The 23,796-nt window shown below is 49.3% G+C and overlaps 1 protein-coding gene across 49 annotated transcripts in view; it reads right to left on the bottom strand.

Moving 5' to 3' along the window:
* MAP2 (microtubule associated protein 2) overlaps positions 1–23,796 on the bottom strand; it is a 248,766-nt gene that overhangs the window by 104,872 nt on the left and 120,098 nt on the right. For 26 of the 49 annotated variants that reach the window (XM_032115029.1, XM_032115028.1, XM_032115032.1 and 23 more), the window contains one exon: positions 9,940–10,046. The exons of 20 other annotated variants lie outside the window; for them this stretch is intronic. Coding sequence is in view for 2 of the 29 variants with exons in the window: in XM_032115035.1 (XP_031970926.1) it covers positions 9,913–9,937 (25 nt within the window). In the remaining 27 variants the exon portion in view is untranslated. Of the gene's footprint in view, positions 1–9,912; positions 10,047–23,796 lie in introns of those variants that run through there. 3 more of the 49 variants (XM_032115035.1, XM_032115036.1, XM_032115025.1) reach the window with 2 other exon arrangements.

The raw sequence follows: 23,796 nt of genomic DNA, 5'->3' as shown, positions 1-23,796 counted from the left end.
GGTTTTAGTTTAGTCTGTTTTTTTCTCTGTTAAAGGAATTTTCTCCCATATGCATGTTGCTAGGGGACAAATAGCTGTACTTAAGAAAGACAAAAGGGGAGTGGGGCGGACCTGGCTACTCCTTTGTCTACACCTGGGTGTGGGGTCAGTTCGCTCTGAGCGTCCGGAGAGAGAAGCTGCAGAGAAAGGAGCTGCTGCTTCTTTTTTTTTGGCCGTTCTTTCTTCCTGCTGGAAACAACGCCGGGACCCCAAAAGCCGCTTTTCCCTGCCCTGCTGGAGACCGAGCTGTGGCTGCCCTGCTCCGCTGCTGCTTCGAGCTTTCGCTACGCTGTAGCCCTGCTTGCCCTGCCTGCCTGGGCCTCCGTGGGTTTTTCCCATCTGGATACATCTCGTCTGCCACCCGGGATTTGCGTTCGTCCCTGCCGCTCCAGCCTGCCGTTCCAGCCTGCTGTTCCTGAGAGTCCGGGATCGGCTGCCCAGGGGTTTGTGAAGTCTTTGTTCCATCCCTTCCCGGGATCCCAGGGCACCGGTGCCGCGTGTGTCCCGAGCTCGCTCCGGAGCGCCCCCTGCAGCCGCGGGGGAACCATCGCACCTGCCCTGCTCACCGGGAGCCGCCAGCGCCCCTGCCGGCTGCGAGCGGAACTGCACCCGAGGGGAAATAGCCTGACAGCCGAGAAGGCTGGCACTGGGTTTGTGATTGCTGTTACTGCCATAGTTGTTGTTGTTTTGTTTGACTGGTTATATACATATATATATATATAGTAAAGAACTGTTATTCCTATTTCCCACATCTTCGCCTAAAGGCTCTTGATTTCAAAATATAATAACTTGGAGGGAAAAGGGGTTATATCTGCCACTTCAAGGGGGGCCTCTGCCTTCCTTAGCAGACACCTGTCTTTCAAAACCGAGACAGATCTTGGCGCCCAACGTGGGGCCTAAGGGCATTAAGAGATAGAGGTGAAAAAGGAATAACAGTTCCTCGATAACTTTATTTTGTGTGCTGGATATTGGAACCTTGTTAGGCAGCACTATGTGGTCTAGTTTACCCTGGTTCGGGTGGCATGCAGCCGTGGCTATATTCTTCCCCTTTGCAGCTCCTTACTTGAATATGGGTCCTCTGACTAAGGCTACCATTGCTGTTATCCAGCTTGCGTTATGGGTCGAGAAGGTGAGGAATTCATGGGTTTTTAACTTCCTCCGGAATGTGGGCACATGGATAAACAGCTATCACACACTGAGCACATGTTTTTGGGGTTATGTTAACAATGGTACCTTCTGTGAGGAAATGACACCAGGGGAAGTTTTCCCCCAACCCCTCAACCAGTTCTTTGGGCCCACCCCATCAATTTTCGAAGGGTTTAAATTCCCTCTGAATACTAACCATCTGCTGCTGATAGGCCTACTCTATTTAGCATTCAAGGATAAGTTGAGATTGGCTTGGATATCTACCCAGACACCAGCCCCAGAGACTAGAGATCCTACCCCAGAGCCTGATCCTGCCCCAGAACCTGACATGGCCCCAGAGAGTAGAGTTCCTACCCCAGAGCCTGATCCTGCCCCAGAGCCTGACACGGCCCCAGACACTAGAGATCCTACCCCAGAGCCAGAGCCTGCCACAGCCCCAGACACTAGAGATCCCGCCCCACAGACTGATACTGCCCAACAGTCCACCTCAGAAATGGACTACCCAAACTGGGTGGGGGTACTGGCAAAAGGGATGCAGGAGATGTGCCAAGAGATGGGTCAGGTGCGCCAGGGGATATGCCAGGAGATGGGTCAGGTGCGCCAGGAGATATGCCAGGAGATGGGCCAGGTGCGCAAGGAGATGTGCCAGGAGATGGGCCAGGTGCGCCAGGAGATATGCCAATTGCTAAGGGAATACACCTCCTCAGCTAGTGAAAAACCCTCTCCCTGCCCCAAAGAGGGTGAGTCCGATGGTGCAGCAGTGGAACCCACGGATGTTACAACCATCCAGGCTTCAGCTGAACCACAAGGACAAGCACAGCCAGCAGCAGTCGCCCCTGTGCAAAGGAGGAAGTATAAGACCAAATCAGTACGACCAGTTAATGATGATGGGGAACCAGGGCCCTCACAACCAGCAGGAGAGCCAGAGCCAGAAGTCATCACTGAGTCCCTGTCGCACGACAGTCTCCGTGCTATGCGAAACGACATTGTGCGAAGGGGGCGTGAGCCTTATACCACCTGGCTGCTTCGGGTTTGGGACCTTATGGGCACAGGTGTGCAACTGGATAGTGGTGAGGCAAGGTATCTGGGATCGTTGACCCAGGACCCAGGTGTGGACCAGATATTTGTGAGGGAGCCAGGGCCTCTCTCTCTTTGGGAGCGGCTCTTAATGAGTGTGAGAGAAAGGTTCATTCACAAAGAAAGAATGCAGGAGTATCATCATAGAATGCAGTGGAAGACACTCGAGCAAGGGATCCAACAGCTAAGAGAGGTGGCAATATTAGAGGTACTCTTTGGGAAGGATGGACAGCATGATAATGACCCCGATAAGGTCAGGTGCACAGGACAGATGATGTGGAACCTGGCAAGGCTAGGGCCATCACAATACACCACCTTCACTGCAACGATTGATGCTGACAATACCCGAGAAACAGTGGGCTCTGTTGCCAGCAAGCTCAGGAATTATGACAGCATGATCAATGGCCCGCTGAAAGCTCATGTCTCTGCTGTGGTCCAGGACCTCAAAGAGGAGATGAAAGAAATGAGGGAGGAGATGAGGGAGTAGATGAGGGAGGAGATGAGGAGGGTCAGCGTGGCACCAGTGCGAGTCACAGGCCCCCAAGTCAGAGCCCGTCGTCCCCCTGCGAGAGAGAGAGGGTACACCCCACGAGCTGAGCTGTGGTTTTTCCTGTGTGAGCATGGGGAAGACATGAGAAGGTGGGATGGGAAACCCACCTCTGCCCTGGCAGCGCGGGTGCGTGAACTCAAGGAGGGAGGCACTAACCGAGGGGGTTCCGCTAAGGTGAAGGTAGCCTCAGCCTCCCGTGACCGAGCTGCCAGGCACTACAGAAGGGAGGATGATATGTCGGATCCCCTTGAAGGGACCTCGAGCATGTACGCCCAGGGAAAGAATGATAACCAGGGCTAGAGGGGCCCTGCCTCTAGCCAGGAAGAGGCACGGGAGAACCGAGTTTTCTGGACGGTGTGGATCCGATGGCCTGGCACATCAGAGCCACAAAAATATGATGCATTGGTTGATACTGGAGCACAGTGTACTTTAATGCCATTGGGACATGTGGGGGCAGAACCTGTATCCATCGCTGGGGTGACCGGGGGATCACAGCAGTTGACCCTTTTGGAAGCTGAGGTGAGCCTGACTGGGAAGGAGTGGCAAAAGCATCCAATTGTGACCGGCCCAGAGGCCCCGTGTATTCTGGGCATAGACTTCCTCCGGAATGGCTACTACAAAGACCCAAAAGGACTCAGGTGGGCATTTGGGATTGCTGCTGTGGAGGCAGAGGGCATTAGCCAATTGAACACCCTGCCTGGACTATCTGAGAATCCTTCTGCAGTTGGGCTCCTGAAAGTGGAAGAGCAACGAGTGCCAATTGCCACCTCAACAGTGCACCGCCGGCAGTATCGGACAAATCGAGATGCTGTGATCCCCATCCACAAGATGATCCGCGAGCTGGAGAGTCAAGGGGTGGTCAGCAAGACCCACTCACCCTTCAACAGCCCCATCTGGCCTGTGCGCAAGTCTGACGGGGAATGGAGATTGACTGTGGACTATCGTGCCTTGAATGAAGTGACTCCACCGTTGAGCGCTGCCGTGCCAGACATATTAGAGCTCCAGTACGAGCTGGAGTCAAAAGCAGCGAAGTGGTACGCCACTATTGACATTGCCAATGCATTTTTCTCCATTCCTCTGGCAGCAGAGTGCAGGCCTCAGTTTGCCTTCACCTGGAGGGGCGTGCAGTACACCTGGAATCGACTGCCCCAGGGGTGGAAGCACAGTCCCACCATCTGTCATGGACTGATCCAGACTGCACTAGAAAAGGGTGAGGCTCCAGAACATCTGCAGTACATTGATGACATCATTGTGTGGGGGAACACCGCAACCAAAGTGTTTGAGAAAGGAGAGAGAATAATTCAAATTCTCCTGCAAGCTGGTTTTGCCATCAAGAAGAGCAAAGTCAAGGGACCTGCCCGAGAGATCCAGTTCCTGGGAGTAAAGTGGCAAGATGGACGACGTCAGATTCCCATTGAGGTCATCAATAAGATCACAGCAATGACTCCGCCGACCAACAAGAAGGAAACACAAGCTTTCCTAGGTGCCATAGGTTTCTGGAGGATGCACATTCCCGAGTACAGCCAGATCGTGAGTCCTCTCTACCTGGTTACCCGCAAGAAGAATGATTTCCACTGGGGCCCTGAACAGCAGCAGGCCTTCGCCCAGATCAAACAGGAAATTGCTCACGCCGTAGCCCTTGGCCCAGTCAGGACAGGACCAGAGGTGAAGAACGTGCTCTACTCTGCAGCCGGGAACAAGGGTCTGTCCTGGAGCCTCTGGCAGAAGGTGCCTGGTGAGACTCGGGGCCGACCACTGGGATTCTGGAGCCGAAGCTACAGAGGATCTGAAGCCAACTACACTCCCACAGAGAAGGAAATCCTGGCAGCTTATGAAGGAGTCCAGGCTGCCTCAGAAGTAATCGGCACAGAGGCACAACTCCTCCTGGCACCCTGACTACCGGTGCTGGGGTGGATGTTCAAAGCAAAGGTTCCCTCCACGCATCACGCCACCGACGCTACTTGGAGCAAATGGATTGCCCTCATCACGCAGCGCGCCCGAATTGGAAACCCAAGTCGCCCTGGGATCTTGGAAATAATTACGAACTGGCCGGAAGGTGAGACTTTTGGGTTATCTTCTGAAGAAGAAGAGGAGCAGGTGACACGTGCCGAAGAAGCCCCACCATATAACGAGCTACCAGAGAGTGAAAGACAATACGCCCTCTTCACTGATGGTTCCTGCCGAATTGTAGGCGCTAGCCGGAAATGGAAAGCCGCTGTATGGAGCCCCACACGACAAGTTGCGCAGGCTACTGAAGGAGAAGGTGGATCGAGCCAATTTGCTGAGCTCAAAGCTGTCCAATTAGCTCTGGACATAGCTGAAAGAGAGAAGCGGCCAAAGCTCTACCTCTACACTGATTCATGGATGGTAGCCAATGCTCTGTGGGGTTGGCTGGAAAGGTGGAATAAGGCAAACTGGCAGCGCAGAGGAAAACCAATCTGGGCTGCTGAAGAGTGGAAAGACATTGCCACTCGGGTAGAGAAGCTATCCGTGAAGGTCCGTCATGTAGATGCTCACATCCCCAAGAGCCGGGCTAATGAAGAACATCGTAACAACAAACAGGTAGATCAGGCTGCGAAAATAGAGGTGTCCCAGATAGACTTGGATTGGCAACATAAAGGAGAACTGTTCCTAGCTCAATGGGCCCATGATGCCTCAGGTCATCAGGGCAGAGATGCCACCTATAAGTGGGCACGAGACCGAGGGGTGGATCTAACCATGGACAGTATCTCCCAGGTTATCCATGATTGTGAGACATGCGCTGCGATCAAGCAGGCCAAGCGGGTGAAGCCTCTGTGGTATGGCGGGCGATGGTCCAAATACAAGTATGGGGAGGCCTGGCAGATTGATTACATCACACTGCCTCAAACCCGCCAAGGCAAGCGCTATGTGCTCACAATGGTAGAAGCCACCACTGGGTGGCTGGAGACCTACCCTGTGCCTCACGCTACTGCCCGGAACACCATCCTGGGCCTGGAAAAGCAAGTCCTTTGGAGGCATGGCACCCCTGAGAGAATCGAGTCTGACAATGGGACTCATTTCAAGAACAGCCTTATAAACACCTGGGCTAGAGAACATGGCATTGAGTGGGTGTACCACATCCCTTACCATGCACCAGCAGCTGGGAAGGTTGAGCGGTGTAATGGACTGCTTAAAACCACCTTGAAGGCACTGGGTGGGGGGACTTTCAAAAACTGGGAGATGCATTTAGCAAGAGCCACCTGGTTAGTTAACACTCGAGGTTCCACCAGCCGAGCAGGCCCTGCCCAATCTGAACCCCTACAAACAACAGACGGGGATAAGGTTCCAGTGGTGCACATGAGAGGTATGCTTGGAAAAACTGTTTGGGTAAAGTCTGCCTTGAGCAAAGACAAACCCATCCGTGGGGTTGTTTTTGCTCAGGGACCAGGTTGCACCTGGTGGGTGACGCAAAAGGATGGAGAGACCCGATGCTTACCTCAAGGGGACCTTGTTTTAGGGTGAACTACCCATGGCTCTGTACTTGTATCAGTATCAGCATGTATATTTGTATATAATTTGGGTAATGCATAGATTTATATGGTTAAAAAAGTTAAGTTTCATGTAACATGTTAGTATGGGAAAAAATTCGGGGTGGATAATGTTGGGGTTTTAGTTTAGTCTGTTTTTTTCTCTGTTAAAGGAATTTTCTCCCATATGCATGTTGCTAGGGGACAAATAGCTGTACTTAAGAAAGACAAAAGGGGAGTGGGGCGGACCTGGCTACTCCTTTGTCTACACCTGGGTGTGGGGTCAGTTCGCTCTGAGCGTCCGGAGAGAGAAGCTGCAGAGAAAGGAGCTGCTGCTTCTTTCTTTTTGGCCGTTCTTTCTTCCTGCTGGAAACAACGCCGGGACCCCAAAAGCCGCTTTTCCCTGCCCTGCTGGAGACCGAGCTGTGGCTGCCCTGCTCCGCTGCTGCTTCGAGCTTTCGCTACGCTGTAGCCCTGCTCGCCCTGCCTGCCTGGGCCTCCGTGGGTTTTTCCCATCTGGATACATCTCGTCTGCCACCCGGGATTTGCGTTCGTCCCTGCCGTTCCAGCCTGCTGTTCCTGAGAGTCCGGGATCGGCTGCCCAGGGGTTTGTGAAGTCTTTGTTCCATCCCTCCCGGGATCCCAGGGCACCGGTGCCGCGTGTGTCCCGAGCTCGCTCCGGAGCGCCCCCTGCAGCCGCGGGGGAACCATCGCACCTGCCCTGCTCACCGGGAGCCGCCAGCGCCCCTGCCGGCTGCGAGCGGAACTGCACCCGAGGGGAAATAGCCTGACAGCCGAGAAGGCTGGCACTGGGTTTGTGATTGCTGTTACTGCCATAGTTGTTGTTGTTTTGTTTGACTGGTTATATACATATATATATATATAGTAAAGAACTGTTATTCCTATTTCCCACATCTTCGCCTAAAGGCTCTTGATTTCAAAATATAATAACTTGGAGGGAAAAGGGGTTATATCTGCCACTTCAAGGGGGGCCTCTGCCTTCCTTAGCAGACACCTGTCTTTCAAAACCGAGACACTCTTGTTACCCACACTTCAGCCGCAGTTCAGACCATCTCCCTCCACTGAAGAATCTTACCTCCAGAAGAAAGGCTGTCATAAGACTCACTGCTAATGAAGATGCTGGCATAGCAATGTACTACAGTCCTTGCATTTGCTTTAGGAGGCCCCAGCTATTTCCAACACCCATGAAATGGTTGTATGGGCACAAGCTGTATCTTCACATGCCGGAGAGGAAAAGCTCACTAGAGACTCTGGACAGGGACTGTCTAATAGTCATTTAGTGAAACAGAAACCACCAACCCTACAAGCTGGTATCCAAGAGAAAATATTTATTTAAGATCTGGGACTGAGAAATCTTCCAACTGTTAGGTACATGCCATCCTCACCTCAATATCACACATGTAGAAGACATACTTCATATGTTTCTATACTGTGGTGTAGCACCACCAGCTCCCATTGGAAACTGAAGACTTTTCCATTTGGGACACTACTTTACATTCCCCTTACCTCTCAGAGCCAAGACATTGAAAGACACTACTAAGAAATTTTAGGAAGTTATTAAAATTTCTTTTTTTTTCAGTGAACAGCAGAAAAAAGATTAACCTATTTCAGAATACAGGTATTGTACTATATGCATCTTATTAAACTGCATTTAATTTGTCTTTGGACTAACAGCACTTTCTAAAACAAGCCCTAACCCTGAGTAAGCTCATGGATGCAAATCCAAGAGTGTGTGTTGACATCAGATTGTTCCCAAGCAGATCTCTCACAGCAAATAAAGCCAGGATGTGCCAAGATTGCAAAGGGCTTTCAGTCATGAGTGACAGACACAATCAACACAGAAAATCAGTCATTGCCTTTCGTCTCCTTATAAATGCCTTGACACCAAGCTGCTGCAAACCAACAAGTGTAAGAGTCTTTCCCTCAGTCATCACAGTGATTCAGAGGGAGGAAAAAGGGAGGGAGGAGAGGAGGGAAGAAGAGGGCCTGAGGAACTGGGATGGTGTTAGGACAAAGCGCCACAACGAGACTGACAGCTAGCCAGAGCCACTTCAGCTTTGCTAAGCATAGATTTCAGGATGCTGCACATCTGGACAAGCCTGGCATGAGTACACACCACAGACTGGCCTCAGGTCTCTGATGCCCCACTCCAGGGACACACTTCAACTCAGCAGCAGTGAGGGCATTTTCTCAGCTGCTGCTGTTCAGCCCTATCCTTCTGGAGCCTATTGACATTCGCCACAGAAGGAAAGCAGCATATGCTGATCCATGCTAAGCTCATTGTTGCTTTGGCTTCCAGGCTCTCCCGTCCAAAATTAAAGGTGGGTTTCCTTTCCCTACAGCATCCAGGACCGTAACAGAGCTATAGCCCACGCATGGTGTGGAGGTGAACATACAAGGCAGATGAAACAACCACCTTCCAAAGGACAACACACGAGGCTTTCGCATTACTGATGGGGCAGGGGGGATGTCTTCTGCTACTAAGAAATTAAGGACATATGAGCATACAAGACAGGGTTAGAAAGCAAGAACTGCTGGATTGGTTTGGGTCCATCGTCTCACTTGAGGATTCTTTTCTCCAGAAGAAACGCTGTCATAAGACTCACTGCTAATGAAGATGCTGGCATAGCAATGTACTACAGTATTTTAGGAGGTCCCAGCTATTTCAGACATCCATGAAATGGTTGTATGGGCACACCAGTTCTGTTTATCCTGAAGATTTTCCTGTGATATACTAGGCAGACAGAAAATTTCCTCAGTACATCCTATACCCAAGAGTCAACTTGGTATATCAGAGGTGTGATGGAAATACAAAATAAGACACAATAAAATGTATCGCTTTTTTTGCCTTGGGGTGAGTTTATTTTTCTTATCATCCATGTGATATTATACAATTCAAGGGTGCCAATAAAATTTCAGATGATTCTCTTGAAAAAGTAAAAATCCCCTTTGACAGGACTGTAGACTGAGAGATTTTCTGCGGGTAACAAAGCAGGTTACTGTCCGAGACAGGATCAAAACCAAGGTCTCTCAGCTCCTGCATCTAATGATAAGGTTGAACATACACTCCCAGCATAGCCATGATGTAACAATGGTGCGTAGCTCTATAATCCTGTAGTAACCAAGTGCAGCCTTTTCCCAGTGTGCCAGTTAAAACAATGGCAAGAGAATAGCAATGGTTCAGGATGAACAGCTGCTCTGGCACTGCAGGGGGAAGCCATGTTAGCCTATGGTCAGTCCACGGGTTTCTGTAATCAGCTGGCTCTATGTCATCTCTAATTTCAAGTGCACTGAAGTTACCTTTGAGAAGTCGAGAGCAAGCTGTGCAGTACCCTGGAAACTAGCTTAAGCTGTGTTTTTTTTCACTGATATGGATGTCTTTGAGATTAGAAGGCCCAAAGCACCATAAGGAAGGGACACAGAAGACATTTGCTACAACACATCCTCGAAGGCACAGCTCCAGTATTGTGGCTTATGTGCCACCAGACACATCCAAGATAAATACAAATGGTATAAAAACATTGCCTGAAGACCTCCACCTGGGAGAAAACATGACAGAGAATGCAGCACAATTTAGGCAGTGTTCCCCACCTTTTAAAAAAAACTTTTGTACCATACTTTGGATTTCTGCTTCTTCCTTCTCCCCAGTTTAAAGCATTCCAGCCAAGCAGTAGTGTTGCGGTACTGATCCCATCCCATGGCACATTCTGGAAGTTTTACTGGCACTGTTTTGGAAAGAACCACATCGGTTTGCTCAGGATCATACTGAGAAGCCCATTTCACACACATTCCCGTAATACATGCACTTCCTATACACAATACAACTGCTGAGCAAAATCTCCCAGAGGCTTTAAACCTGTTATCTCTTAAGTCACCTCTAAACCACTTATCTCCATTAGCAATCTGGAATGTACAAATTACCTGTCACAGAGTAAAGGGGAATTAAGTATAGCAGAGTCTTTCAGTAGTTGAAAACAGGAAGCTTTTTGCTTGCTTTGCTGGGGATTTTCCAGACACCCCCTGCTGTCATTTCCTCCAGGCCTGCCTGAAGGTCTGCACCTTGAGAGTCCCTAGAAATGCCCACCACCACTCACAGCACATCCAAGCTAAATCTGAAATAGAGCATGTTGGGGTTTTAGTTTAGTTTTAGTTTCTTTCCTGTTAAAGGAATTTTCTCCCATATGCATGTTGCTACGGGACAAATAGCTGTACTTAAGAAAGACAAAAAGGGGGGTGGGGCTGGCCTGGCTACTCCTTTGTTTACACCTGGGTGTGGGTTCAGTTCACTCTCAGCGTCTGGAGAGAGAAGCTGCAGAGAAAGGAGCTGCGGGTTCTTCTTTTTTTTTCGGCCGTTTTTCTTCCTGCTGGAAACAACGCCGGGATCCCAAAAGCCGCTTTCCCTGCCCTGCTGGAGGCCGGGCTGTGGCCGCCCTGCCCCGCTGCTGCTTCGAGCTTTCGCTGTGCTGTAGCCGTGCTCGCCCTGCCTGCCTGGACTTCCGGGGGGTTCCCCTTTTGGATACATCTCGTCTGCCACCTGGGATTTGTGTTTGTGCCTGCCGTCCCAGCCTGCTGTTCCCGAGAGTCTGGGATCGGCTGCCCAGGTGTTTGTGAAGCCTTTGTTCCATCCCTCCCGGGATCCCAGGGCACCGGTGCCGCGTGTTTCCCCAGCTCGCTCCGGAGCGCCCCCTGCAGCCGCGGGGGAACCATCGCACCTGCCCTGCTCACCGGGAGCCGCCAGCGCCCCTGCCGGCTGCAAGCGGAACTGCACCCGAGGGGAAAGGGCCTGACAGCCGAGAAGGCTGGCACTGGGTTTGTGTTTGCTGTTACTGCCATAGTTGTTGTTGTTTTGTTTGACTGCTTATATACATATATATATATATATATATATATATATATATGTATGTATAGTAAAGAACTGTTATTCCTATTTCCCACATCTTTGCCTAAAGGCCCTTGATTTCAAAATATAATAACTCAGAGGGAAAAGGGGTTATATCTGCCACTTCAAGGGAGGCTTCTGCCTTCCTTAGCAGACACCTGTCTTTCAAAACCGAGACAGATCTTGGCTCCCAATGTGGGGCCTGAGGGCATTAAGAGAGAGAGGTGAAAAAGGAATAACAGTTCCTGGATAACTTAATTTTGTGTGCTAGATATAGGAACCTTGTTAGGCAGCACTATGTGGTCTAGTTTACCCTGGTTCGAGTGGCATGTGGCCGTGGCTATATTCTTCCCCTTTGCAGCTCCTTACTTGAATATGGGTCCTCTGACTAAGGCTACCATTGCTGTTATCCAGCTTGCGTTATGGGTCGAGAAGGTGAGGAATTCATGGGTTTTTAACTTCCTCCGGAATGTGGGCACATGGATAAACGGCTATCACACACTGAGTACATGTTTTTGGGGTTATGTTAAAAATGGTACCTTCTGTGAGGAAATGACACCAGGGGAAGTTTTCCCCCAACCCCTCAACCAGTTCTTTCGAGCCACCCCATCAATTTTTGAAGGGTTTAAATTCCCTCTGAATACTAACCATCTGCTGCTGGTAGGCCTACTCTATTTAGCACTCAAGGATAAGTTGAGATTGGCTTGGATATCTACCCAGACACCAGCCCCAGAGACTAGAGATCCTACTCCAGAGCCTGATCCTGCCCCAGAACCTGACACGGCCCCAGACACTAGAGATCCCGCCCCACAGACTGATACCGCCCAACAGTCCACCTTAGAAATGGACTAACCAAACTGGGTGGGGGTACTGGCAAAAGGAATGCAGGAGATGTGCCAGGAGATGGGTCAGGTGCGCCAGGGGATATGCCAGGAGATGTGCCAGGAGATGGGCCAGGTGTGCAAGGAGATGTGCCAGGAGATGGGCCAGGTGCGCAAGGAGATATGCCAATTGCTAAGGGAATACACCTCCTCAGCTAGTGAAAAACCCTCTCCCTGCCCCAAAGAGGGTGAGTCCGATGGTGCAGCAGTGGAACCCATGGATGTTACAACCATCCAGGCTTCAGCTGAACCACAAGGACAAGCACAGCCAGCAGCAGTCGCCCCTGTGCAAAGGAGGAAGTGGAAGACCAAATCAGTACAACCAGTTAATGATGATAGGCAACCAGGGCCATCACAACCAGCAGGAGAGCCAGAGCCAGAAATCATCACTGAGTCCCTGTCATACGACAGTCTCCGTGCTATGCGAAACGACATTGTGCGAAGGGGGCGTGAGCCTTATACCACCTGGCTGCTTCGGGTTTGGGACCTTATGGGCACAGGTGTGCAACTGGATAGTGGTGAGGCAAGGTATCTGGGATTGTTGACCCAGGACCCAGGTGTGGACCAGATATTTGTGAGGGAGCCAGGGCCCCTTTCTCTCTGGGAGCAGCTCTTAATGAGTGTGAGAGAAAGGTTCATTCACAAAGAAAGAATGCAGGAGTACCATCATAGAATGCAGTGGAAGACACTCGAGGAAGGGATCCAACAGCTAAGAGAGGTGGCAATATTAGAGGTACTCTTTGGGAGGGATGGACAGCATGATAATGACCCCGATAAGGTCAGGTGCACAGGACAGATGATGTGGAACCTGGCAAGGCTAGGGCCATCACAGTACACCACCTTCATTGCAACGATTGATGCTGACAATACCCGAGAAACAGTGGGCTCTGTTGCCAGCAAGCTCAGGAATTATGACAGCATGATCAATGGCCCGCTGAAAGCTCATGTCTCTGCTGTGGTCCAGGACCTCAAAGAGGAGATGAAAGAAATGAGAGAGGAGATGAGGGAGGAGATGAGGAAGGTCAGTGTAGCACCAGTGCGAGTCACAGGCCCCCAAGTCAGAGCCCGTCGTTCCCCTGCTAGAGAGAGAGGGTACACCCCACGAGCTGAGTTGTGGTTTTTCCTGTGTGAGCATGGGGAAGACATGAGAAGGTGGGATGGGAAACCCACCTCTGTCCTGGCAGCGCGGGTGCGTGAACTCAAGGAGGGAGGCACTAACCGAGGGGGTTCCGCTAAGGTGAAAGTAGCCTCAGCCTCCCGTGACCGAGCTGCCAGGTATTACAGAAGGGAGGATGATATGTCGGATCCCCTTGAAGGGACCTCGAGCATGTACGCCCAGGGAAAGAATGATAACCAGGGCTAGAGGGGCCCTGCCTCTAGCCAGGAAGAGGCACGGGAGAACCGGGTTTCCTGGACGGTATGGATTCGATGGCCTGGCACATCAGAGCCACAAAAATATGATGCATTGGTTGATACTGGGGCACAGTGTACTTTAATGCCATCGGGACATGTGGGGGCAGAACCTGTCTCCATGGCTTGGGTGACTGGGGGATCACAGCAGTTGACCCTTTTGGAAGCTGAGGTGAGCCTGACTGGGAAGGAGTGGCAAAAGCATCCGACTGTGACCGGCCCAGAGGCCCCGTGTATTCTGGGCATAGACTTCCTCCGGAATGGCTATTACAAAGACCCAAAAGGACTCAGGTGGGCATTTGGGATTGCTGCTGTGGAGGCAGAGGGCATTAGGCAATTGAACACCCTGCCTGGACTATCTGAGAATCCTTCTGCAGTTGGGCTCCTGAAAGTGGAAGAGCAACGAGTGCCAATTGCCACCTCGACAGTGCACCGCCGGCAGTATCGGACAAATCGAGATGCTGTGATCCCCATCCACAAGATGATCCGCGAGCTGGAGAGCCAAGGGGTGGTCAGTAAGACCCACTCACCCTTCAACAGCCCCATCTGGCCTGTGCGCAAGTCTGACGGGGAATGGAGATTGACTGTGGACTATCGTGCCTTGAATGAAGTGACTCCACCGCTGAGCGCTGCCGTGCCGGACATGTTGGAGCTCCAGTACGAGCTGGAGTCGAAAGCAGTGAAGTGGTACACCACTATTGACATTGCCAATGCCTTCTCCATTCCTCTGGCAGCAGAGTGCAGGCCTCAGTTTGCCTTCACCTGGAGGGGCGTGCAGTACACCTGGAACCAACTGCCCCAGGGGTGGAAGCACAGTCCCACCATCTGCCATGAACTGATCCAGGCTGCACTGGAAAAGGGTGAGGCTCCAGAACATCTGCAGTACATTGATGACATCATTGTGTGGGGGAACACCGCAACCGAAGTGTTTGAGAAAGGAGAGAGAATAATTCAAATTCTCCTGCAAGCTGGTTTTGCCATCAAGAAGAGCAAAGTCAAGGGACCTGCCCGAGAGATCCAGTTCCTGGGAGTAAAGTGGCAAGATGGACGATGTCAGATTCCCACTGAGGTCATCAATAAGATCATAGCAATGTCTCCACCGACCAACAAGAAGGAAACACAAGCTTTCCTAGGTGCTATAGGTTTCTGGAGGATGCACATTCCCGAGTACAGCCAGATCGTGAGTCCTCTCTACCTGGTTACCCGAAAGAAGAACGATTTCCACTGGGGCCCTGAACGGCAGCAAGCCTTCGCCCAGATCAAGCAAGAAATCGCTCACGCCGTAGCCCTTGGCCCAGTCAGGACAGGACCAGAGGTGAAGAACGTGCTCTACTCTGCAGCCGGGAACAATGGTCTGTCCTGGAGCCTCTGGCAGAAGGTGCCTGGTGAGACTCAGGGCCGACCACTGGGATTCTGGAGCCGAAGCTACAGAGGATCTGAAGCCAACTACACTCCCACAGAGAAGGAAATCCTGGCAGCTTATGAAGGAGTCCAGGCTGCCTCAGAAGTAATCGGCACAGAGGCACAACTCCTCCTGGCACCCCGACTACCGGTGCTGGGGTGGATGTTCAAAGCAAAGGTTCCCTCCACGCATCACGCCACCGACGCTACTTGGAGCAAATGGATTGCCCTCATCACGCAGCGCGCCCGAATTGGAAACCCAAGTTTCCCTGGGATCTTGGAAATAATTACGAACTGGCCGGAAGGTGAGACTTTTGGGTTATCTTCTGAAGAAGAAGAGGAGCAGGTGACACGTGCCGAAGAAGCCCCACCATATAACGAGCTACCAGAGAGTGAAAGACAATACCCCCTCTTCACTGATGGTTCCTGCCGAATTGTAGGTGCTAGCCGGAAATGGAAAGCCGCTGTATGGAGCCCCACACGACAAGTTGCACAGGCTACTGAAGGAGAAGGTGGATCGAGCCAATTTGCTGAACTCAAAGCTGTCCAATTAGCTCTGGACATAGCTGAAACAGAGAAGTGGCCAAAGCTCTACCTCTACACTGATTCATGGATGGTAGCCAATGCTCTGTGGGGTTGGCTGGAAAGGTGGAATAAGGCAAACTGGCAGCGCAGAGGAAAACCAATCTGGGCTGCTGAGGAGTGGAAAGACATTGCCACTCGGGTAGAGGAGCTATCCGTGAAGGTCCGTCATGTAGATGCTCACATCCCCAAGAGCCAGGCTAATGAAGAACATCATAACAACAAAGAGGTAGATCAGGCTGCGAAAATAGAGGTGTCCCAGATAGACTTGGATTGGCAACATAAAGGAGAGCTGTTCCTAGCTCAATGGGCCCATGATGCCTCAGGTCATCAGGGCAGAGATGCCACCTGTAAGTGGGCACAAGATCGAGGGGTGGATCTAACCATGGACAGTATCTCCCAGGTTATCCATGATTGTGAGACATGCGCTGCGATCAAGCAGGCCAAGCGGGTGAAGCCTCTGTGGTATGGTGGGCGATGGTCCAAATACAAGTATGGGGAGGCCTGGCAGATTGATTACATCACACTGCCTCAAACCCGCCAAGGCAAGCGCTATGTGCTCACAATGGTAGGAGCCACCACTGGATGGCTGGAGACCTACCCTGTGCCTCAAGCTACTGCCTGGAACACCGTCCTGGGCCTGGAAAAGCAAGTCCTTTGGAGGCATGGCACCCCTGAGAGAATCGAGTCTGACAATGGGACTCATTTCAAGAACAGCCTTATAAACACTTGGGCTAGAGAACATGGCATTGAGTGGGTGTACCACATCCCTTACCATGCACCAGCAGCTGGGAAGGTTGAGCGGTGTAATGGACTGATTAAAACCACCTTGAAGGCACTGGGTGGGGGGACTTTCAAAAACTGGGAGGTGCATTTAGCAAGAGCCACCTGGTTAGTTAACACTCGAGGTTCCACCAGCCGAGCAGGCCCTGCCCAATCTGAACCCCTACAAACAACAGACGGGGATAAGGTTCCAGTGGTGCACATGAGAGGTATGCTTGGAAAAACTGTTTGGGTAAAGTCTGCCTTGAGCAAAGACAAACCCATCCGTGGGGTCGTTTTTGCTCAGGGACCAGGTTGCACCTGGTGGGTGATGCAAAGGGATGGAGAGACCCGATGCTTACCTCAAGGGGACCTTGTTTTAGGGTGAACTACCCATGGCTCTGTACTTTTATCAGTATCAGCATGTATATTTGTATATAATTTGGGTGATGCATGGATTTATATGGTTAAAAAAGTTAAGTTTCATGTAACATGTTAGTATGGGAAAAAATTCGGGGTGGATAATGTTGGGGTTTTAGTTTAGTTTTAGTTTTTCCTGTTAAAGGAATTTTCTCCCATATGCATGTTGCTAGGGGACAAATAGCTGTACTTAAGAAAGACAAAAAGGGGGGTGGGGCGGGCCTGGCTACTCCTTTGTTTACACCTGGGTGTGGGGTCAGTTCACTCTCAGTGTCTGGAGAGAGAAGCTGCAGAGAAAGGAGCTGCGGGTTCTTCTTTTTTTTTTCGGCCATTTTTCTTTCTGCTGGAAACAACGCCGGGATCCCAAAAGCCGCTTTCCCTGCCCTGCTGGAGGCCGGGCTGTGGCCGCCCTGCCCCGCTGCTGCTTCGAGCTTTCGCTGTGCTGTAGCCGTGCTCACCCTGCCTGCCTGGACTTCCGGGGGGTTCCCCTTTTGGATACATCTCGTCTGCCACCCGGGATTTGTGTTTGTGCCTGCTGCTCCAGCCTGCTGTTCTAGCCTGCCGCTCCAGCCTGCCGTCCCAGCCTGCTGTTCCCAAGAGCCCGGGATCGGCTGCCCAGCGGTTTGTGAAGCCTTTGTTCCATCCCTCCCGGGATCCCAGGGCACCAGAGCCGCGTGCTCCCCGAGCTCGCTCCGGAGCGCCCCCTGCAGCCGCGGGGGAACCATCGCACCTGCCCTGCTCACCGGGAGCCGCCAGCGCCTCTGCCGGCTGCGAGTGGAACTGCACCCGAGGGGAAAGGGCCTGACAGCCGAGAAGGCTGGCACTGGGTTTGTGTTTGCTGTTACTGCCATAGTTGTTGTTGTTTTGTTTGACTGGTTATATATATATATTTATATATATATATATATATATATATGTATAGTAAAGAACTGTTATTCCTATTTCCCACATCTTTGCCTAAAGGCCCTTGATTTCAAAATATAATAACTCAGAGGGAAAAGGGGTTATATCTGCCACTTCAAGGGAGGCTTCTGCCTTCCTTAGCAAACACCTGTCTTTCAAAACTGAGACAGAGCATCACTTGATTTTCTGCTTGGCCAAAGTCACTGCTCACAAAAGTGACCAGTCCCTCCCAGGCCAGGGACTGCTGAAACAACTACACCTGCCATATAATTCCTTTCAGTATGCATCCTGCTTTGAGGAAAAACTAGTAACCTGCTGATGACTTATAGAAATTAGCAATGTGCTATGCCAGAGACAATATGATACCAGAATCAGCCAGGAAGAGACTATTCCCCTGTAAAACAGGACTCACCAGTAGTCACATTATCACCCCCAGAACCCAGGATGGCTGGGACCAGCACATCCATATCCAGCCTTGCCCCCTTCAGTATTTTCCCTTCATTCCACATGTCTTCTCTCTTGTCCTTGCTCAACTCTTAAGAGCAGCAAACTCAAGTGACCTTTGCCTATCATCAGGTATTTGGTAAGAAATACCTAATTCATTTAAAGGTGCTTACGGAACATGGGTCCCACAAATGCCACAGTCATGTCAGCCACAGAGGTGTGCCAGTAGGAAAATTGTCCAAATAGTCTACAGCGTGATAGCTCCCCAGTCCTTAAGAGCCTCAGTCTCTGGATTCTCTAAAAAAATCCCCAAGCTCTGACTTCTGTATCTAATAAGGAAATGAGGAAAATACTGACAAAGCCTCTTCTCCTGCCGTCCCAGTTACATGAAAGCCCTTGTCTATTTGCAGTAGTGTACAGGTGGGCTCTGCTGATAAATATTCAGGCACAGATATCTTACTATATGCAGGTAACACATTTTTAAACAGAATGTTTGGATTGGGCAGAGGGATGCCATAAAAGAGAATTTCAAGCTGGGGTAGAGGGTCCAAAACATACTGTGGCTCCCTGAGAGGCTGTAAAGGGCAGGCTCAAATCTTCTCTCCAAAACAGATGTGTAAAGAATTTCTAGTCACAAAGTTCACACCATTATATTCAGCAAGTATGTCACCCTTCATTTATGCAATTCATAAAGAGTCTGGAGCCCAGTTCACAGCAGAAACGTTCAACCTCCATTCTCCTGGGACCCCATGAACATGCATTGCCCTGCTCATCCTGCACAAGCTCTTCAGGATGCATTCCCACACAACCTCCTGCCAATGACTGACACCCTCAGCCAAGGCTCAGTGCTCACCAGCACCAACATTTGATGTCTAGAACACATGGGCACATAGGGCCAGCCTCACGGCTTACAGCAGCCACCACAATTCTCAGCTGGGTTTGGGATTCATGGGCACTTGCAAGTGCATCCTGTCATTAATCCATTCTGCCTGGCTGCTTTACAAGAAATCCTACTTTATTTTCATGGCTCTTTCGACACAGGATGCAGGCAGCAGGGCTGGAACAAAACAATGTGGCAATAAATACAGCTAAAGACACAAGTCTTCCTGTAACCACTTGACTATTAACTTTTTTCCTACTATCGCATTTTTTATTAATTACATTATTCTTTTGCTTCTAAAAAAATATGGACTGGCATTGTCCACATGCTGGGTACATGGATGGCTACTGGAGTGGTCCCCTCACACTATGGGCACCCTCTCAGCTCCAGCAGCAGTAGAATCCCAGGCTGATTCCGTATCCCACGCTGTGAGCCAATGAGCCTTGCTGAAACATGAAGGATTTCAGCTGGGATCAGGGGCCAGGCAAAGCAGTCATGCTGCTTTTGAAACACGAGTTAGTGTTTCCTTACTGGGCTGCACTAAACCAGGAAGGAATCCCCTGGGCAGAACAGTGCTGTACTGCACTGACCATCGATGCCCAGAGCTGACAGAGATCACCTTGCCAGGTCCTACACGGTTTCTGAATGTTTTCTCAATCCAAACTCAAGATACCAAAAACCCCTAAGTATTTCAGACTAGGTCAAATGAAATGTTTCAGTTACATTTTACTTGGTTTTTACTTCAAGTTTTCCTTCAGGAATTTGAGCTATTTCAAACTGAATGAATTTTTTCTTCCATTTTCAGAATGCCTAAAAAATGCATTTTAAAATCAGAAAAAGGGAAGGAATTTCCAGGAATAGGATAGTTTTTGAAACTAATCTTTTCCCAAAAAAACAGTTATCATGTTACAAATAGATATTTTTTTTCTGTTTAAATTAGTGTTTGAGTAGATAGACTCCATTAAGCTCAACTTCCTACTTCAGTAGCAACTCCAAACCTAATTCTGGGAAACAAGACCTTTCTGACTTTCTCCAGAGACGAGACAAAATAAACTGACTAGCTTTCATCTGGGAGAAGAGTTTCCTGTGAGGACTCTCCCCAGTAATGCATATATTCAAAACACTTGTTTATTTGAAAATTATGTAGTTCCCGGGAAACCAAATGTTCTATATTTAATAGCTTAAGCTGTAACTCATGAAAGCCCAATTCAGCATAATGTATGTTATTAAGAAATAGGGCTAGCTGAGGTCAAGTTGAGGCCAGAGTGCCCATAAAGAATACACACTTTTGTCTCCTTACTGAAGTTTAGGGTTTTAGTAAAAATAGGAGTGTTTTCCTTTCAGAGCACTCATTTCAGATAGCTTTGTTTACTTTATTAAAATACCCCACAATTTTCGCAAATTTTAAAATAACTACAAGCTGCCAGAAGTGGAAAACCACTATATTGTGGGTTCAGGAGGAACTGTTGTGCTTTTTTCCCCCACACACTTAAAAAATAATACTAACTCGTAACTACTTTTGTTATAAGCCAGAAGCTATGTGAAGAATCCTGCAGCAGCTTGAGGGCCTAAACATCCTGTAGAAATCAGTCCTACCTCCTCTTTTACAGCCAAGTACTCAGTTCAGTTGAGCCTGTGACAGCTGAGCCTGGAACTGCAGAGGAAATGTCACCCTTCACTGCTTCACCAGGCTCCAGTGGGCAATTCTGGGTGAAATCTGAGCTTCCCAGCCACTGCAGGTAACACACATCAGACAAAGCAGGAATCACCACTGCCTGTTACTGCCCACCATCTCACCAGTAACCTCAAAGGGCACTCAGCTTTTAGATTTGCAGATGTAGAGGCAACTTTTTGCAAATTACAAAGGCTTTGAGCATTAGGTGACATTCAGTTAATGTGAAAGGTCTTCGTTCCAGCAGGAAGTTTGAGATGGGCCAGTGAGCACTGATCTGTTGAGGTTTCACCATTTTCAGGGTGAGGCCCTGCACCTCCCCACAGGCTTTGCCCGCAGCCATCCCAGGGCAGGTGGGTGTCTATGCCATGGGGATTCAGCAAGGCCTGCCTCAGATCCTGTTTGATACTGACAATTCCCAACACAGGACTAATAAACAGCTGATAACATTGTGACATAAGACTAGGGCAGGATGGAGCAGTGAAATAAAAACCGGAGGAAGTTGAAAGAGTCCTAGTGCATTCTTAAATCCCCATTGTAATATCCCCTTTCCTATGAAAATCCTGGTGACTGGAAAAAATCAGACAAACTCACCAGGAACGCTAACAGCCAGCACTGCAGGAGGCACAGATTATATAGCCAGCCAAAATGCGCACAGTTCCTCGTCCTCATTTTCTATCACCCTTTCTCTGATGTAAAGGGCACAACAATTCTGGAATTGAAAATAAAACCTTTACTTCCGGCATCATGTTATTCATTGCTGTCCACTGTTGGCAATGAAAAACACAATAAGGAGAATCTCAACTTCTGCACTAATGCATTTGCTGACAAAATTTACGCTTTCTATTTCGAGGCTATTACAATTTATAACCCCATTCTATACCTCAAAAATTATTTCCATAAGTGTAAAGACATAATAGATCTCCTTAAAAGAAGAGGATGATCACACTGCTTAACATGATGCTGGAAGTAAAGGTTTTACTTTCAATTCCAGAACTGTTGTGCCCTTTACATCACATGCAGGAGGATGTGACAACACTTGCAGGGATTGATCCTGGACGAGCACCTGTCAGGCAATGAGCTCTGCTGAGGGCAAACTTCTGTGCTAGAGAAACATAAGCAAGGGTGTGTAATGCATCAAAATCTCCTCAGCCAAGAGGAACAGCAAACTTCCATGGCTGCTGTGCAAAGGCAGAAAGCTCCACACACACCCAGAGCTCAATGAGGCAGCTTTTCCTGTACATATGAAAGGTACCACCAGATTCCAGCAACAAATTAGCCAGACAGTGGCTGCCAGATACTACAGCCATGGATTCCCTCTGTTGAGAGCACAGAGACATACAGTGTTGGAGAATCACTGCTGGAGTCTGTTCACACAGCCTTGTGCAGACTGAGCTCAGGCTGAGCCCCATCTCACTTATGGGGTCAGTCCTGTGGTGCACCTTATGGAGTCAAACCAGCTCACGTGTTTCCAGCTGTCTTTTGGTACCTCAGGACCAGGGACTTAGGGGCCTGAACTCTGAGAAAAAGGTTTTGCTTTCAACCACAGGGCTGAAAGACTTCAATTTTTCAGCAAACCGCCTTTGAGTTCTGTATCCCACAGCTGTATCAGCTCTAAAATATTGGAGCAAGTCCAGAGGACGGACACCAAGTTGATTAGAGGGCTGGAGCACCTCTCCTGTGAGGAAAGGCTGAAAGAATTGGGATTGTTCAGTCTCGAAAAGAGAAGGCTTTGGGGTGAACTAAGTGCAGCCTTCCAGAATCTGAAGGCAGCCGACAAGAAAGACTATTTATAAGAGCATGGAGTGACAGAAAAGGGGGAATGGCTTCACACTGACAGAGAGGAGGTTTAGATTGGATATTAGGAAAAAATTCTTTACCGGGAGGGTGGTGAGGCCCTGGAACAAGCTGTTCACAGAAGTTGTTGATGCCCCATCCCTGGAAGAGTTCAATGCCAGGTTGGACAGAACTCATAACAACCTGGTCTAACAGAAGGTGTCCCTGCCCATGGCAGAGGGGGTTGGAACTACACGGTCTTTAAGGTCCCTTCCAACCCAAATAGTTCTGTGATTCTATGGTTCTAAGAGATCAGCAGAGCAAGCACCAACAACCTTGTAGGATCCAATTCTACTTACTTCTAGTTTATACCCAAATGCCAAGTACATCCTTAACGCATGCAGGCTGTGGCTAACAGTGGGACCTCTTAAAAGTAGGCAGTGCCCATACTGAGAAAAGGCATTGATCCTTGAACAGTTTATATCCCAATATAGACAAACAGAAGAGAGAAAAGGAAATCCCCGTTGTTCCTATGTACCTGTATTTATGATGTAGAGTCTTTCTGTAGTAAACAAACAACTCGTCCTTCAGCATCAGTGCATAATATGTTCAGATGTAAGTTATACAACAGGAAAGTTATCTTATGTTTGTTCTTCCATAACGTGGCTCCCATTTCCCAGCTGTTCCACTATTGCCTGCTTCCTGCCTCTGATTTTTGAGGTTTTTATGTGGAATCATTTTCAAAAATATTTAAGAACTGTGTTGTATTGTGCTATTGTGCCCATTTTTTCTAAAAATTATGAATTGGGGCTAAGTAAGACAAAGTGCCTTGCCTGAAAACATGCACAGGCTCTATGGTACATTAGGAAAGCACATGGCAGGTTTTTGGAGTTTCAGTCTGAGCTCTAGTGACAGAATCATTGCTCCTGCTTAGCTAAGGGCTACACTCTTTATATGCAGTAAACAGATCATATGGGCCACAGGCCTGAAGTTTATCTTAAGCTCCTTTAAAAGCACTGCTCATTATTCAAAGGAAAATGTGTGACCTTTGTGACATCTCTCTGGAAGGAGCTTTCATGTCTGCTGCTCTGAGATGATTAGAAGACCTGGTATTTTGGATGCAAACTAAGAAATCCCAGTGCTTTGCTGCTTCTTATTCTAAGGCATTAAGAAATAGATTTCTCTGGATTTTGTAGGAATTGGGGAAACACATGAAAAGAGGAAGTGAGCAATGAGCAATGGAGTAGTAGGGAGCTTTGTCTGGCCCCTCCTTCCACTTCTCTTTTTAGATGCTGAAGGACACTCTTCAGCTCCATATTGATCAGAAAACATTGACTGGAGATTAAAGGAGGTAACAGCCAACCTAGAGGTGTGGAAGGAATGAAAACCTTGCTCAGTTACCTATTGCAAATGGACAGCCACTCCTTATTCCACCTTTCTTTCTGGGCACGCACTACAGCATTTC

The sequence above is a fragment of the Corvus moneduloides genome, chromosome 7, assembly GCF_009650955.1.
Source record: "Corvus moneduloides isolate bCorMon1 chromosome 7, bCorMon1.pri, whole genome shotgun sequence".
Lineage (NCBI taxonomy): Eukaryota > Metazoa > Chordata > Aves > Passeriformes > Corvidae > Corvus > Corvus moneduloides.
This window is presented reverse-complemented; position numbering and strand designations above follow the sequence as displayed.